The sequence below is a fragment of the Scyliorhinus torazame genome, chromosome 13, assembly GCF_047496885.1.
Source record: "Scyliorhinus torazame isolate Kashiwa2021f chromosome 13, sScyTor2.1, whole genome shotgun sequence".
In the NCBI taxonomy this organism is placed as follows: Eukaryota; Metazoa; Chordata; class Chondrichthyes; order Carcharhiniformes; family Scyliorhinidae; genus Scyliorhinus; species Scyliorhinus torazame.
Window position 1 is genome coordinate 73,981,570 of NC_092719.1, and position 16,824 is coordinate 73,998,393.

The following is a 16,824-nucleotide window of genomic DNA, read 5'->3' on the forward strand; positions in this document are numbered from 1 at the left end:
ATTGGTAATGGCGCTTAGAGCATCAATGAGTTGGAGAGAGATTTCCGGGTGGGGGAAGCACAGGTCTCTCTAGATGCGGACGGCCTGTTGCTTTATATTTCAGACCCACTGGGAGGCATCGGGGGTACGTCTATTTTAGAGGAGTTTTACCGGTTTTCCGGATGTAAGCTAAACATGGGGAAGAGGGAGGTCTTCCCGATCGAGACTGGGGGCAGGAGAGAAGGTTGGGCAAGCTGCATTTAATGTGGTGGGGGAAGAGCTTCAGATATTTGGGCTTCCAGGTGGCGCGGGGGTGGGGACAACTTCACAAATTGAATCTGGCGCAGTTGGTGGAACAGATATGGGGGGGATTTCAAGAGGTGGGATGTAATACCGCTATCGCTGGCGGGGCGGGTGCAGACAATGCCAATGATAGTGCGACCGAGGCTTTTTCAGAATCTCCCAATCTTCGTCCCAAAGTCATTCTTTAGGAAAGTTAATGCTTTGATCTCGGGTTTGTATGGGCGGGGAAAACCCCACGGGTAAAGAGGGTGCTGTTGGAGCAGGGGCGAGGGGTAGGCGGGCTGGCCTTGCCAAAATAATGAATTATTACTGGACAGCGAATATGTCTATGGTTAGGAAGTGGGTAGCGGGGGAGGGGTCGCCGTGGGGGCAGCTTCTTGCAGGGGTACGGGTTTGGAGGCATTTTTGACAGCGCCTCTGCCGTTCTCGCCGGCCAAGTTCTCCACGAGCCCTGCGGGTGTGGGGACAGTGGCGACAGCATCTGAGGTTGGAATGTGCTTCGGTGTGGGCATTGATTTGCGGTGATCACAGATTTGTACTGGGGGTGGGGGGGGGGGGGGGGGGGGGGGTTGGAAGGGGGGCAACTTTTCGAATTCAGAGGAATGGGAGGAAGAATATGAGCTGGCCATATCTGGGAGAGGGAGAAAGAAAGGGAGAAAGAGAAAGAAAGAAAGAAAGAGAAAGAAAGGGAGAAAGAAAGAAAGGGAGAAAGAAAGGAAGAAAAAAGAAAGAAAGAGAGAAAGAAAGGGAGAAAGAAAGAAAGAGAGAAGAAAGAAAGAAAGAGAGAAAGAAAGAAAGAGAAAGAAAGAGAGAAAGGAAGGGAGAAAGAGAGAAAGAAGGAAAAGAGACAGAGGAAAAAAAAAGAGCAAGAGAGAAAGAAAAAAAGGGGAGAGAGAATTGCCACACTATTGGCACTTAGGTGTGTACAGATATGTAATGTTTAAAGCCCATTTAGTAGATTTCTAAATGCACTTTGGTGACTCAATTTATTGTGGTCACACTTTTTGTAATAGTTTATATGTCAAATGTAGTGTGCTTGTCAATTATAGGAGTTTAAATACTTCTGTCAAATAACAGTTGGAAATCTTCTTCACGATTTTTCTTTCAGCAGGTTGGACTTGGAGAACCTCCAGCAAAATCATCCCCATCTCCAACAAACCCATTACAAAATAGTTTTCACTGCCAGCTACGATTTACAACACTCACCATCATCCACCCCGAAAGTATAAAGAACATGGTTTATTATATCATGTGTTAAATGTATTTGGTTCTTACTGTGGAAATTCATATGAAACCAACATCTATTACAGAGAACGTAGAAAACAATGTGAAAGTTGTTCAACGTTTCAGTGCATTTTAGGTACCTCATAAAACAGATTGGGTCTGTTGAAGGAAGCAGTCAACATGAGGCATTTGGGAACGCACAAGATTTTTTTCACATCCTCCAAGATGCTGTTTGTCGCAGTTGCTGTCAATCCAATCAACGGAGTATTTGGGAACTGACGCTTCAGGATACCGAGGCTCTTGTAGTCTAGAGATAATAAAGTTTAAAGTTTATCTCTAAAAGCACATGCAGGGAATCTTCATCCTCCTCCAAACTAAAAACAAAACCCCAGCCAATAATTAGATGCTAACCAGTAATTCATCTCATTTGCTTTGTATGGGATCTTGCTGTGCTCGAATTGGCTGCAGCATTTATCTATGTAACCAAAGTGACTGCACTTCACCAATGGTGCGTTATTTTGAGATGCCTGGAGGTTGCAATAAAATGTTATATAAATGTAAGTTTCTTCCTAACATGGAATTTTGAGGAATGTATTCCCAACTAATTTCAACGTGTGTTGTCTTATTTCTCGATATACACTCATTATAAAAAGTACAAAGCTGTAGATATTTTTCCCCCTTGGGACTTCTGAAGATATAAGTACATAGAAAACTGACAGGTAAGAAAAGGCTCACTCATCTAGGCTGCCCTACTGCAGCATCATGACTAAACACATCCTTTCCAGGAAACTGCACCATGTCCCTTCACGCAGCCATGTGACATCCTGAGAGGCGAAGCAAAACAACTCCAAGACATTAGTACTCACCGGGTCTGAAGTCATGACCCCACTGACTGCAACAATGAACTTCATCAACAGCAATACGGGTCAAGCAGCCTGCATGGTATGCCTTTTCCAGCTTGGACATGAAGACTTTACTTTTAGCAATTTTCTCTGGGGTCACATACAGGAGCTTCAACTTAGAGGACTTGTTGAGCATTTCATCATGGACCCACTTTACATGCTCCTGTAAGAGAGTAAATAATTACAGTACAACAGAAGCCAAATGTCACGTGGTGGACATGATAACAAACTTCCTTTCCAAAATATAGAGGCTAGTAAGACAAATATATCCTCAACAGCAGGTAGCTAGCAGAACTTTTGACAATTTTCAGGACACATTTGCTTCCATACGATTTTCACATTTTAGACCACTCTCTGTGGATTTTCAAACTGGAACAGAAATCAGTTGCAATGAACCTGCGCAAAAAGTTCATTATTACCAGCAAAGATCGAATGGTCAATTGCTGGGTTCAACTCAAAAGTGCAATGTCACTGGCCCATTCTGAAGGATCCAGAAAATATCCTGGCCCATTCTGAAGGATCCACAAAATATCCTGTGAGGGGGTGCAAGATTGGAGTGATTATATCTGTGGTGATATGCATCACTGTAAATACACAAGGGGTTAATGTAAATACAATAAGCCTAAGTGAACACTAGAGGGAGCACTGGAGACATTATGACATGCAGACATACAGCTAATGAACATTTAGAATAAGACATGACCAATGGGCAGTCAAGACACCCAGAGGTGATACTACCACAAGGGGACAACCCATATAAAAGGACAGGGCACACATGCTTTTCCTCTTTCCACAGGCGACACCAAAAGAGAAGGACGGGGCAGATCGGAAGCATCACACCCACCGCATGGCTTAGAGCAGACTGGTTAGTTAGATTGAGTTACTCTACACTCACTCAATGATGACAAGGTGACAGACTGTCACACTGTAATTTGCTCTGAATCTGACACAGACTGAATCTTGACAAGCACTCGGTAGCTGACTTTGCAAATGGTGCTGAGCATTGCTTTTTTTCCAAGCCTTTTCTTGATATAGTTGCGACAGAGTTCTGAACTTAAGAACAAGAATGGGCCATTCAGCCCAAGTCTTTTCCAACATTCAGTTTGATTTGTATTTCAACTCCATTTTCTCAACTTGATTCCATATCTTTCAACACTTTTATGTAACAAAGGAAATCTAGCAATCCAGGATTTTTTTTTTTTTTATTGATTGAGTCTCAGCATCAACACCTTTTTGAGGAAGAAACTTTAGAAAGTCCACTATCACTTCGTACTAAGGACTTCTGAAGATCACCCTTGAATGGCTCAAAAATGTAAGATTGTGCCTCCTTGTTTTGCACTCTCCCAGAAAGGGAAATAGTTTCTATCTACTGTTTCAAATTCTTAAGACATTAAAAAAATTTAATCACATCACCCACAACCTTCTGTAATCAAGAGATTACAGGCTAGTTTTATGCAGCCATGAATGTAATCCTTTTAGTCAGATATAAAAGTGGGAATCTGAGCTGCACCGCCTTGAATGCCAACATATCTGTCTGAGGTTCAGGACTGAACACAGTACTCCAGATCTGAGGGACTCTAGTGGTTGTTGAGTACGTGAAAGGTTCAGATCCTTCCCATAGGCCCATTGCAAGGTGCCCAACTTGCAGCTCCTTAGACCCTTGAAGACTAGGCAACTCAATTTTTAGTGAATTCATCCATATGTTGATTTTTCCTGTAGCTGGGAGGTTCAGAAAGGAATATTTTAGTGCCGTTGCCTCGTTGGTGGATTAATTCATAACCAAAGCACCAATACATGTTTTGATCAGCAACGTGTGCCATTAGCAAATGAAAGAGAATATTGGTTTATGCATGGCCTTCCAGGTATTGTGGTACTCACTATGAAGCCTTCAAAATTATGAAGGTGGGACATAGCAGTTCAGATTTGTTTTAATGATTGCGTGAAAGTCAAAATCACAGGTGATGACGCTGTTTTGGACTGAGGTCCATAGGTAGAAGAACCAGTCAATAAAAATCCGAAAACATCATTGGGAAGGAGACCCACTGAAGCTGTCCTTGCACAAATGAGGCTCGTTCATATTTTGGCAAGAATATGCAAGAGGGTTACATTTAAAAGAAATAAAAATACAAGCACACAGCAAGATTTGGCAGCATCTCCACTTGTGTTCGGACTAACAACATTGGATATATCAAGCAAAGCAATTCTAACATTTGTAATCTGTTACAAAGATAGCCAACTCCTCAAAAAGTATTTATATTTTCAATGGATGTAAAAAATTGAATAGCTCAATTTAAAGAAAAGCAGTGGACTATTCCAATGTCCTGCTCAATATTTGCCCCTCAGCCAATATCGATAAAGCATAGCGGACAGCAGTTGCCCATAGAGTTTTATGTGCTTTTGCATTGTAAGTTGCTGTTACTCAATTTTCCAAAATTTACTGTGTCCTCTAAAGAAAATCTGGGGCATGTGTGAGCAGTAAAAGCAACTATGTCTCTTAGACAAGAAGGTGGACGAATTGTCAATGTGTAGTGCTGAGTCTGAATAAGTGTCAGAATATGTAATTCAATGTGAAATTAGGTATAAAAAGCGGAGACAGGGGAAAAGGATTGAATTAAGAGAAATAGAAAAGTAAAACATTTTAAATTATAATAATTTTACTACATCTCTAACAATGATTAAAATTTTCAAGAATGAAACTCCACACTTGTAAATTTCAGTGCCAGAGAGGTTGTTAATCAGCATTTTAGATTCACCATGCTGTGAAAAAGGGCACTTATACTGTGTCTATCATGCAAGTACAGCATCTACATGCCATTCCACACATTTCATCCTGAACCTTTCAGTAAGACACCAATGGGAAGCAACTTTATCATTTTCTCATGTGACCACACGTGTAGTTCAATTTACACTTTAAGCGACTATTAGCTTCAGATTTATTCCTACTGTAAAATCTGGCTCACAGTGTGGTTTCTTACCTCATTACTGTTTGTGGGATCTTGTATGCAATCTGTTGTTCTGCTGACTACCCTAAAGTAATTCATAGGCTGTGAAGCACTTTGGGATGCCCTGATGAATGTGAAAAGTAATATATAAACTTTCTTACCTTAGTGCTGTTGGAATTCAGCATGGCGGATGGGATGCCCAATTGTTCTAGGACCATTAGTTGATCTTCCATCAACGAGATTAATGGACAGATTACCAGAGTGAATCCTAATCAAACAAATGAGCAATTATTTCCAATATAGCAGCTTTTCCCCCACATTCATCAGTTTATAAAAATCTACATTACAATACATTCTGATCAACTTAAAGTTTGAGCTCCATTTATTTGCTAACCATGCAACTCTACATTTGGACCCACCAGCTTTAATTATAAACATAATGTTATTCAGAAAAAAAAGAGATGGAATCTCATACATAATTGTAAAGGCCTAAATCACGATAGCCACGGAGAATAATAATTGTACTACAAAATTAGATTCATTTAATTCATTGTTTGATCCAAGCTGTTCTAGTGCCAACTTGGGTTAGCGATAACATTCTCACTTATGAATCAGAAGCCTCACTTGAAGAATTTGAGCATAATCAAAGTTAACATTTCAGACTTAATAGTGAGGGAACGCAGCATTGTTGGAGGGGCTTCTTTTAGATGGGTCTGTCAACAAAGAACCCAACTCTCCGGTCAGGTGCGTACAAAGGATTCCTTGGCACCATTCAAAGCGACACATAACATTCTGCCAATGTCCTGGCCAACATCACAAACAGGTCACAGGGTCATTTACCTCATTGCTGTTTGAGAGACCTAGCAGTGCACAAACTAGTTGTTACGTTTCACTGTATAATAAGAACGACTACTTCAAAATTAATTCATTGGCTATGAAACATTTAGGGATATCTTGAGGACATGAGAGGTGCTACACAAATACAATTTCTAACTTTTCCAAGCCAGTTTCCCATAAGCAAGGAGCAGGATAAAAGCAGGAAGGAAAAAATGATTTTGAAAAAAATCAGATGACAAGGATCACAAAAGCTTTTTCAAATTGTTACAAATGAATCAGGAAGAAACACCATTAGCAGCTTGCAGTACGTACCAGTGGAGCAGACAGCTGGCAGCTCGTAGCACAAGCTCTTCCCACCACCTGTCGGCATTATCAGAAATATATCCTTCCCTGCCATAGTAACGTTGATGGCCTGAAGCTGCAATGATCGGAAATTTTGCAGATTAAACACACTCTTCAAAACCTCATCAACCTTCGGTGACCATGAAAAACCTGGTTAGGAGTAAAAAAACAAACCATGCTGGTAAGCAACATTTGAAAAATAAAAACCCAACTAACTACTAGCTACTTAGTAAACAATCAGTGTTAATCCCAAAATAACAGCCCTTTTTTTCAGTATTTACATGCCAGAAATATTAACGTTTTAAATCATTTATATATAAACTTTCAATCTAGCAAACAACCAAACATCTTTGTATCTATATGGATGACTGAAATTTCTGAATGTGCATAAAACTATTTTTTTCAGCTATTTACTATTGTTACAAGTTAGCTTGGCTAAGTTAGTAGCATTCTCAGCTCAGACAGTTAAAAGGTTGCGAGTTCAAGTCCTTGTAAAGACCTATAATTCAATGCATCACTGGAGTGTGTTCCTTTGTTGGAGGTGCCATCCTTCACATGAGACTGGGAATAAAGTATCTACCCACAGGCGGATGTGAAAGATCCTATGATATTCAGAAAAAGGAGATTCTTCCAACATTCTTCCTTTAACTATCACAACCAAAAACGTATCTAGTTATTAATTTGCTCTTTTTGGGATATAGCTGTGTGTAAACTTGCTACCACACTTTCTTACATATTACCAAACTTCAAGAATGATTCATTGGCAGCAAAGCACTTGAATGTGTCCTGAGGATAAGATCATGGGCGGGATTCTTCCATAATCGGCGGGTCGGGCACTCCGGCAGGACGGAGTGGTTCCGTCAGGCTGCCCCAAAGGTGCCTCCGCACCTTCAGGGGCTAGGCCCGTCCCGGAGTGGTTTGCACCCTGCCAGCTGGCGTGGAAGGGGCTTGGCGCCACGCCAACCGGCGCCAAAGGGCCTCCGCTGGCTGGCGCTAGTTGGCGCATGCGCGGGAGTGCCAGCGTGTGCTGGCGTCATCCCCGTGCATGCGCAGAGGGCTTCATTTCCGCACCGGCAATGGTGGACTGCTACAGCCGCCGGTGGGGAACAAGAGAGTGCCCCCATGGCACAGGCACGCCCGCGGATCAGTGGGCCCGATCGCGGGCCAGGCCACCGTGGGGGCACCTCCGGGGGCCAGATCCCCTCGCACCCCCCACCCCCCGATAACCCCGGAGGCCGCCCACGGAGCGGGGTCCCGCCGGTAGGGACCTACCTTGATCTACGCCTGCGGGACCCTCGTTAAACGGGCGGGACTTCGGCCCATCGCGGCCCGGAGAATTTGGGCGTCCCCAGGGCCCATTGAGCCGCGACGGTCCCTGCCAATCTCGAGGCGGGCGGCGCGATTCACGCCGGGGCATTTTTTGGGGGGGGGGCGGAGAATTTGGAGGGGGCGGGGGCGGGATTCACGCCAACCCCCGGCGATTCTCCGACACGGCGGGGAGTCAGAGAATCCCTCCCCATGTTTTTGTTATCAGTTCATTCTTTTGCCCCATTCATAACGGTCAATTTGTCAACAAATGAAATCAGCCTTTTCTGCTCAGACAATCCTAACGCACCAAGTGATTTTTAACTTGCAAGAAATATTCTAGCAGCAAGACAGTGGAATTTTACTCTACAGGTGATATTGTCCACTGGACACACAGCTTCACAGTGGGAGCATCTAGAATGAATACGCTGACCAATGTGCCCTCATGTGAATTTCCACCCACTACATTTAATGGACCATGACAAGACTCTTTGCGGCTGTGTTGATCTCGATGGAGTTCCCAACATGTACTGCCATTGTGCGCTGCTTCGTGGCGGGAGCTCTAATTTTTACTCAACAACGAAAGGTGGTTGGAAAAAATAAAAGGTCACAACACTATGCTCAAAATCCTGATACAGGCTCACATTGTACAATGCTCGACATAAAGTTATAACATGCTGGTTTTGACATTGTAGTTGGATGAAAGCCAAAGTCCTAATTATTACAGGACCTTCCGCTGTCATGGTGACTACAAATGAAAGATGGTGAATTTGCTTCAACATTGTTTGTTTGTTCAAAAATTAAACCCCTGCCTTGGCAAGAAACCTATGGAACTTTTTAGGTTTCAAGCTATTCAAATTACTACAAGCAACTTTTAGAAACACACAATGATTTTAAACTGCCCCCGCATTCCCACACCAAGCCCAAAGAAAACAGGGCATGCGGGGATTTAAAATTGAAGCAGCATCCTACTCACAATAGCCATTGTGACTTCACACTGTTTTACAGCTGGGTCTTTGGCCAGAGAGCGAGGGCCTCCTCAAAATCCAAAAGGTGGCATCGGGTGGTGGCATTCGGAGCCCCAATGGGTCAGTCACATCTCTGACACCAGGACCTGCGGTCTCCAGGGAAACCAGGTATAACATGGGTGCAGGCTCAGTGGAGAAGAAAAGGTAGGTACATGTATATTATTTTAATAGCTTTCCTTGTGGGTCCGTAGGGAGAAGGACTGCAATGCTTACCAGACCTAGCACCCCTCCTCCAAAGGTTTGACAAAGAGTCACCCAGACTAAAAACGTTAGGTCCCTTCTCTCGCCACAGATGTTGTCAGATCTGCTGAGATTGGCCAGTACTTTCTGTTTTTGTTTCAGATTCCAGCATCCGCTGTAACTTGCTTCTGCCTAAATATTCAAACCCTTCTTTACAACTAAAATAAATTCAACACTCCAATCTGAAAGCCACTGCTGAGAGATGGTCTAAAATGGGCTAGCGGTTACAAACAAAGGATCTTTGTACTTAGGAGGGAAAGAATGCTCAGATTCCACACCTGAGACGAGAGTGCATAATGTAGCATGGCAGCCCAGTTCAGCACATTCTGATGAGGCATCAAACAGAGGCCACATCTTCTCCCTCAAGTGGATGTGAAAGATTCTGTATCACTATTCAAAGATGTATTGACCAATATTCATCCCTCAACATACTGCACTATATCATCACAGGATATACGGCACAAAAACAGGACATTCAGCCCAACTAGCCCATGCCACTGTTTATGCTCCACCCAAACCTCCATCTGTCTTTTCTCAACTAAATCGGCCATCATAATCCTCTATTCCCTTCTTCCTGTTGTACTTGTCCAGCTTCCCCTTAAACGCAATCTATACTATTCGTTTCAAATACTCTGTGATTGAGAGTTCCACATTCTTACCACTCTTTGGGTGAAGACGTTGCTTCTGAATTCCCGCTTTCTTGATGACCATCTTACATCGATAGCTTCTAGTTATGCCCTTTCCTGCAAGAGATAGCGGGGGCAATTCTCTGATATGGAGCCCAAGTGTTCGGGTTGTCGTGAACGTCGTCACGTTTCACGACGGCGCGAACCAGGCCCCGATTCTGGCCCCCTACGGCGCTGGAACGGTTCATGCTGCTCCAGCCTCCTTTTGCGGCGCCAAATGGGCACCGCGCCAACCCGCGCATGCGCGGGGTACTTCTTTAGCGCGCCGGCCCCGACCAACATGGTGTCGGTGTTCAGGGGCTGGCCGTGCCATAAAGTAGGCCAGGGGGGGGGGGGGGGGGGGAGGGGAAGAAGAGGCCAGCCCGCCGATTGGTGGGCTCTGATCGCAGGCCAGACCCCATCGGAGGCCCCCCCCCCCCGGGGAAGGAGCCCCCTCCCCACAGGCCGCCCCCCGACTGTTCCCGCAGAGTTCCCGCCGGCAGCGACCAGGGGTGAATGGCACTGGCGCGACACTTGACGTATCGGCGCGGCCGCTCAGCCCATCCGGGCTGGAGAATCGGTGGCCCCGCCGATTCCAGCAGCCCACGCCACGCCAAACGCGCCGGCGCAAATGGCGCCGATTCTCCGCACCTCAGGGCGTCGTGGCATGGTTGCGGCGATTCTCCGGCCCAGCGCAGGGCTCGGAGAATCGCCCCCAACGTTCTTTCCCATCCATCCGATCAGAACCTTTCATCATTTTAAAAACCTCTATTAGGTCGCCCCTCGGCCTTCTTTGTCTCACTGCCATCTGTGGGAGCTTACGGTGCGCAGATTGACTGCTGCGTTACCTTCATCACAGCAGTGACTACATGAAGATATACTTTATCGCCTGTAAACCCTACAATATGTCCTCAGGTAATGGAAGGTGCTATATGAAGTCTTGCCTTTTAAAGCCCTTCAAATTGAAGTAGATCTGACCCGACTTCACTGACCTTTTTTGTTCCAGTCCTCTGCAGATACCCTTGGTATTCCGCTTGATCCACCCTCGTTATTCCCAGACAGTTTTTCTATCTTCTTGTTTAGTTGCCGTTTCTTTTCCTGCAGCTGTTGCTGTCTCTCAAGCAGTTCCTGCATCTGGACTTCCAATGCGTCCATCTCACTGTCAACCAATGCCAATTGCTCCTCCAGATCTACACAAGAAGCAATTTTTTATCAAGATGCTAATGTTACTCTACTAGTGTCATTGGAACGGAATACAAGTAGGAGAAGTATTTACCTAAAGCAGAAAAAAGATTTTGATATTGGTCACGCAAACCACATTTAAATAGAATTTAAATGATTATTGAGGTTTTAAATTTTAAATTTATATACATGGTTTCATAGATTATCATAGATTATCATAGAATTTACAGTGTAGAAGGAGGCCATTCGGCCCATCGAGTCTGCACCGGCTCTTGGAAAGAGCACCCTACCCAAGGTCAACACCGCCACCCTATCCCCATAACCCAGTAACCCCACCCAACACTAAGGGCAATTTTGGACACTAAGGGCAATTTATCATGGCCAATCCACCCAACCTGCACATCTTTGGACTGTGGGAGGAAACCGGAGCACCCGGAGGAAACCCACGCACACACGGGGAGGATGTGCAGACTCCGCACAGACAGTGACCAAAGCCGGAATCGAACCTGGGACCCTGGAGCTGTGAAGCAATTGTGCTATCCACAATGCTACCGTGCTGCCCTGGTTCTGGAGTGATATTTCTGTAATAGGAGATGCTATGGTACACATATGGTGAAAGTATTTGCTCAGGCCAGTCTGACAGCAACCTAAACACCTGACTGAAGGGGACAATTTTCCAGATTTTTACTCCAAGGTGAAATCTAGATGGCACTGATCGGTGGATCTCTGGACCAGGATTGTTGGGGTTTCCTATAAGGGTGCCAGTGGAGCCCAGAGCGACATCAAAAGCAGGTCCAAAGTGTTCCAATCCTTTTCACTAGCTCGATACCAATACACCTGTAGTAGCTGATCGGGGTGGGATACTTCCCTCTTATCAGAGGGCCTGAGAATGATCATCTGCAAGGCCAGAAGCATAATGGTTACCTTTTCTCATGAAAACTGCAGCAATAGGTTGGCTTTGGAGCCAATTCCCCCAAAGCTGGCAACCAGGTCGACAACTGCACACTTGCTTTTGTCCCATTTAGTTGGCTCAGGACCCTGGAAGGGACCGTCCTGGTGCCAGGTTACAACCAGGTCATGATAATGCGCAAATTCAGCCATAGCTTGCCCAGACAAAGTTACAAATTCAATTCATTGTGTCCCTGGGTGGTAAATTAGCAGTCCGTGGAGAATGCGACATTTAAGATGCAGGGTGTTCTAAGCTTGTTTATATTGGTCCTGCCGAGTAACAAAGGCGGGACCCTCTGGGTTTGTTTTGATACGTCACCAGAACAGTTCAAGGGTCAGTGAACAACTCTTCTTGAAGGGGTTAGTTTCAGAGGAGCAGCCAGGTACGTCCCAGGTAGGGTTCAGCAGAAGCCTGAGCAATCAAAGAGGACTCAGGTGAAACTCTGGGAGTTATACATATATAGCTGGGTGCAGCTGGGAGACAGGAGCTCTGAAAAACTCAGGGGCAGTGCCAGCTCAGTGAAGTTGGCTATCTAGTAAAGAACTGAAATTACGCCTGTAGGTAGATGCTGAAATACAGACTCGGGAATCCCAGGAGAAGGAGTCTTGGAAGGCGAGATTGAAGCCCAGTGAAGTGGGCCATTGTTAAAGCTGTCTGATTGGGATCGATTTTTGGAGAGAATTCCAAGGATAAATCTTTGAGTGAATCTAGGAATCATTCGTTAGATAGAGATTGTTTGATTTGGTGTTTACGGTTGTCTGAGTGGATTCTTGAGAAATCTATGGACTCTTGTCTTGGTTGCATCTGTCATTTACTCAGTAGTTGGTACATTCGACCACAGTTTGTCTGGTAATCCTTATGTACCTCATACTTACCCTGAATGGTAGAACATAAGATACCTAATGTAAACGGTTTTATCTTTCTGAGCTTGTATAGTAAAGGTTGTTTATGTTTGTTTAAAAACTAGTGGATTCTTGTGGCTTTTTTCTAAAAGCTGGTGGTTTGAATCTCAACCGTTACCCATTTTAATCCCTAATCATATTGATCCCTAATCAGATCTCCCCCACATCCAGCAGTCTGACCAAGAATCGTAACATCAGGTTTCAAGAGCACTGCGGAGTAAGGAGAGGGTTGGAAGATCAGCCTCCAAGATTTGAATTGCCAGCCTTCATACAACAAACTGTGAATGTGACCCTCTCGCCTATTCTTTTAAAATAAACTAATCAACTGTCAAATAACCAGTTTCAGGGTCCAATTCAAAAGAACCATGAATCAAATATCCAGATAGATTGTTACACTCATGTTCATCATTTATGCAGGACATACAATTAATATTTCCTATTGTATAACCAAATTTATTTGCACAACTGCTCCAATATTTCTATGGTTTTAAGTCAATAAAACGAGAGTGCTTGAAAATGTGGTTGTTGACTTACGATTATTACTTTTTTTATTTGCTGGGCCTGGTTAAGCGAGCAGAAAGGGATTTAAAAACTGGACTCTTACCGATTCTGAGCTGGTTTCGAATGTCTGCTACTTTGCTTTTGTAACTTACACAAAAAGAAAACTGAAAATGTCCCCTCATGATGGCACAACTGAGATCAAAAGCTTAAATTTTCACTGCAGGACCAGGGATGCAGAGTTGGGACAATTCTTCGCCCCGCAAATTAGAGAAACTGGGAGAAAGTGTCTTGGAAGGTCAGATTTTCAGTTTGTGGTGGAAGGTTGAAAATTGGGGTCTAGGAGGGTGACCCCGGAACGAATGGAAGGGCTGTCAGTTGCAAAGAAGAGCTGGATGAAAGGCCTTCCTTGGCGCTATGTTGAAGTATTTTTAATAAAACATTAAAACTGCTCTATAGACCTCACCCCTCAGTCCACCACCCTCCCACACATGCTCTATCCATGCCAATCCAGCATACCACATGCCTCCCCACCCACAACTGTGGACCCTCATAACCTCCATGCCAACACTCCAAACATCCCTCATGGTACTTTATAGCCCCTATACCAACTTAGTGTCATCTCATGTCAACACCTGCCCCCCTCCCTCCCCCCAACTACCTTTTCCCTTATACCTACCATATCAACTCACCCAGTATTCACCATGGGCAGACCTTAGGACCCATGTTGAGCAGCTCTGTGAATAAACCATTTAGTTTGGTCAGTCTCAATTCATGTCCTGGTGGGCACAAGTCAACAACTCGCCATAAAACCTCAATATGAATTGGTAACCTTGTTCACCCAGATAACCAGGAAGGATAGAAATGTAACACTAGCGCAGGAGATGCTCTTCAGATTGAAGCTGAAGCAGTTGAGAGCTTAAGATACTAACCATCTTAAGCACCCACACCTTGAAGAGCGCAAACCTCACCAAGTATACAGCAAAACAGAGCTCTTACAGTTAACATAAAACAGTGTTTTATGATAACAAATGATTAACTCACCTGAAACGTCAGCCATACTTGAAACAGAATAACTGTCACTCCTCAGAAATACAGTATGCCTTCAAAACCTAAAAGAAAAATGCAATCAAATGAATTCCTATGGACAGATACAGCACATTTATAAGAAGGCCCGAATTTTTACAGGTCCATGTAAAAGACTCCTCTCTTAAAGGTTTCAACCTGACCATTTGTTGCTATTAATCCTAAATTTAGTGGTGTTCCAAGCACCTAACTTCCCAAGAATCACATAATTACACATTGCTGTGCAGAATAAATCGGCAGTGCCCAAACTGCAGCCTTTGAGCTGTAATGTTCTGACACCAATCCCACATAGCTCATTATTATTTACACTTCTATTTTCTTCTCAATGGTTTGGCCTGTCTGAATTGCAGGTCTTCAACAAGGCTTTTCATAAATCTTTCTTGCTGCATAAAGCCTCAATTGCTGATATGTTAGTACCGGCAGGCTGATATCGGGACAATAATTACAAAATGGATCTATGTTTCATATATTACTCATGAGGCTGCATAGTTCAGGGCTTAAGTGTGAAAATCTTGGACAGTCCAGCCACACATTGTGCATATGTTGGGGATGCTGTGGGGTTGGAGGTGGCGGGAAAGAGGTTAACAAATTTAGCTAACACAATAGACAAAAGCCACATGGAGCTTGCACATAAACTCAATTTGGTAGCTTCTCAGATTTTGTCCTTAACAAGGAGGATTCAAAGATGCATGCCCTATACAAACATTTTCAAATTGCTGTCACTACATTCTAGCCTAAATGTGAATTTTAGCCTTTGTTCATTCACATTTCTGCCATAAAAGGCCAGTGTTTATAACAGTTCAGAACTTTGCAGCAGACAAGCCAAGTTTCCCAGATAATCCAGTCAACAGGAAGCCAGTCTAGAAATGTACAGCTCACGGACATTTACATTTGTTCGTGCTATAAAGCCAAATTTGGATGGAGTGGGCTCATAGCTCAAGATGCTAAATTAATCATTTCAACATAGGAATTGTTAGCTGAAGAAAGGCCAGGGTTATTTCAGCATTCTGACAGTTATGTGATATAATAAAGGAGTTGTTTGACTCAGCATAACAATCAATTAGTTCACAAAACATCCAGGCATATTATGAGAAAAACCAGTCGTGGAGAGCTTTTGGAAACGGAGGTTACAGTCACCTGCTCCATGATAACTTTATTTTTAAATTTAAAAAAGATGGTGCCTTAGACTTCACAAATGCAATATTGGAGAAGATTTGGAGCAGTAGGCGAAGTCTGGTAGCCCTCCCCTCTCCTGATTAAAGTTTTATTTTATTTCTGAATTCAGGTATATATTTTTTTAAATAGGTAAAATAGGTTACAGTACTACAAGTGTATATCCAAGCACATTTTTAAATGTTATGAAAATTTCTGCCTCTAACACCCTGTCAAGCCCCTGTAAAGTTACTACCACCTTACCTGAGATCCATAGCAATTGATTATGGTCCCTTCTAGCAACTCTTATGAAATAAAATAAGGGACACTTTGACCACGGGACTCAAGAGGATAGTGATGATTGAATCTCTCAAACTCACCCTGGAGACTCCAAGGACCCGTCTCCCTGAGGCTGCGCCAGAAATAAGGAAAAAAAGGTGTCCCTTCACAAGGCAAAATACAGGACAGTTGGTCACCCTGCTATCTAGATCCCTTATGAATGCACACACTTCAATTAGATTTCTTTTCAGCCTGTTCTCCTCAGAAAAGAAACACACCAAAGATCCTCCCCCCACCCCCACCAATCCAATCCAATCATTCCTCACGACTAAGATTTTCCCAATGCTGGCAACATCCTGCTTCACAGAGCTTCACTCTACCCTCAAATGATGCTCATCTCTTGGCAATAGTGAGGGAGTGCTTTGCACTTCAGAGGGTCCACTTTGTAAATAGGGTACCCCATCTGTCCTGTCACGTTGCCCCAATGGGACTATCACACAGGTGCCAGATAGATCAAGTTGAGGTTGCCGTCCCACCCCCGAGCACGTTACCTACACAGCTCTGCTGCCAATCAACATCAAGGCCACCCGCCATTGGCCAACTGGCAGCCAATCACAGCCACGATGGCCGTTTCCATGACGTCACGTCTGGCGCGAGGCTGTCCGTTTTTTTAAATTCAAATTCTGATTTTTTTTTAATTAACCCAGTTCCGCCCGCACCCCAGACCGATTCATCCATCGGCGGAAACCCTGACTGGCCTACTATCGCGGTTAAAAGCACAGGCCGCTTCAAACCTGTAAAATGGTACGCACCACCGGAGATGAAAGAGGCCTCTGGCTACCAGATTCGAGAGAGGCGGGGCTACTTCCGGTCAATCATTCCCTCATCCAATCAGAGGTCGAATCCCCACCCACCAATCATTGGGTATCACTTGTCCAATTAGAGATGCGGCTTTCGCTTCGCGCTCCTCCAATCAGAGGCGTGCAACCCGTCCCCACCATACCATTGG

The 16,824-nt window shown here is 44.2% G+C and overlaps 1 protein-coding gene and 1 long non-coding RNA gene across 7 annotated transcripts in view; one reads left to right on the top strand and one right to left on the bottom strand.

Annotated features, from left to right (window-relative positions):
• recql (RecQ helicase-like) overlaps positions 1 to 16,709 on the bottom strand; it is a 52,933-nt gene extending 36,224 nt beyond the window's left edge. The window contains exons 1-8 of one of the 6 annotated variants that reach the window (XM_072471769.1): positions 16,628 to 16,644; positions 14,343 to 14,410; positions 13,978 to 14,035; positions 10,760 to 10,957; positions 6,500 to 6,679; positions 5,512 to 5,618; positions 2,373 to 2,571; positions 1,647 to 1,813 (exon numbers count right to left, since the gene is read on the bottom strand). In XM_072471769.1, the coding sequence (XP_072327870.1) occupies positions 1,647 to 1,813; positions 2,373 to 2,571; positions 5,512 to 5,618; positions 6,500 to 6,679; positions 10,760 to 10,922 (816 nt within the window). In that variant the 5' untranslated portion in view covers positions 10,923 to 10,957; positions 13,978 to 14,035; positions 14,343 to 14,410; positions 16,628 to 16,644. Of the gene's footprint in view, positions 1 to 1,646; positions 1,814 to 2,372; positions 2,572 to 5,511; positions 5,619 to 6,499; positions 6,680 to 10,759; positions 10,958 to 13,977; positions 14,036 to 14,342; positions 14,411 to 15,916; positions 15,937 to 16,370; positions 16,390 to 16,609 lie in introns of those variants that run through there. The other 5 variants (XM_072471770.1, XM_072471766.1, XM_072471765.1 and 2 more) reach the window with 5 other exon arrangements.
• Positions 6,574 to 13,136, top strand: LOC140388110 (uncharacterized). Its single transcript, XR_011934094.1, has 3 exons — positions 6,574 to 6,710; positions 8,843 to 9,006; positions 12,955 to 13,136. It is a non-coding gene; the product is annotated as an uncharacterized lncRNA (long non-coding RNA).
• Positions 16,710 to 16,824: the final 115 nt, after the last annotated feature.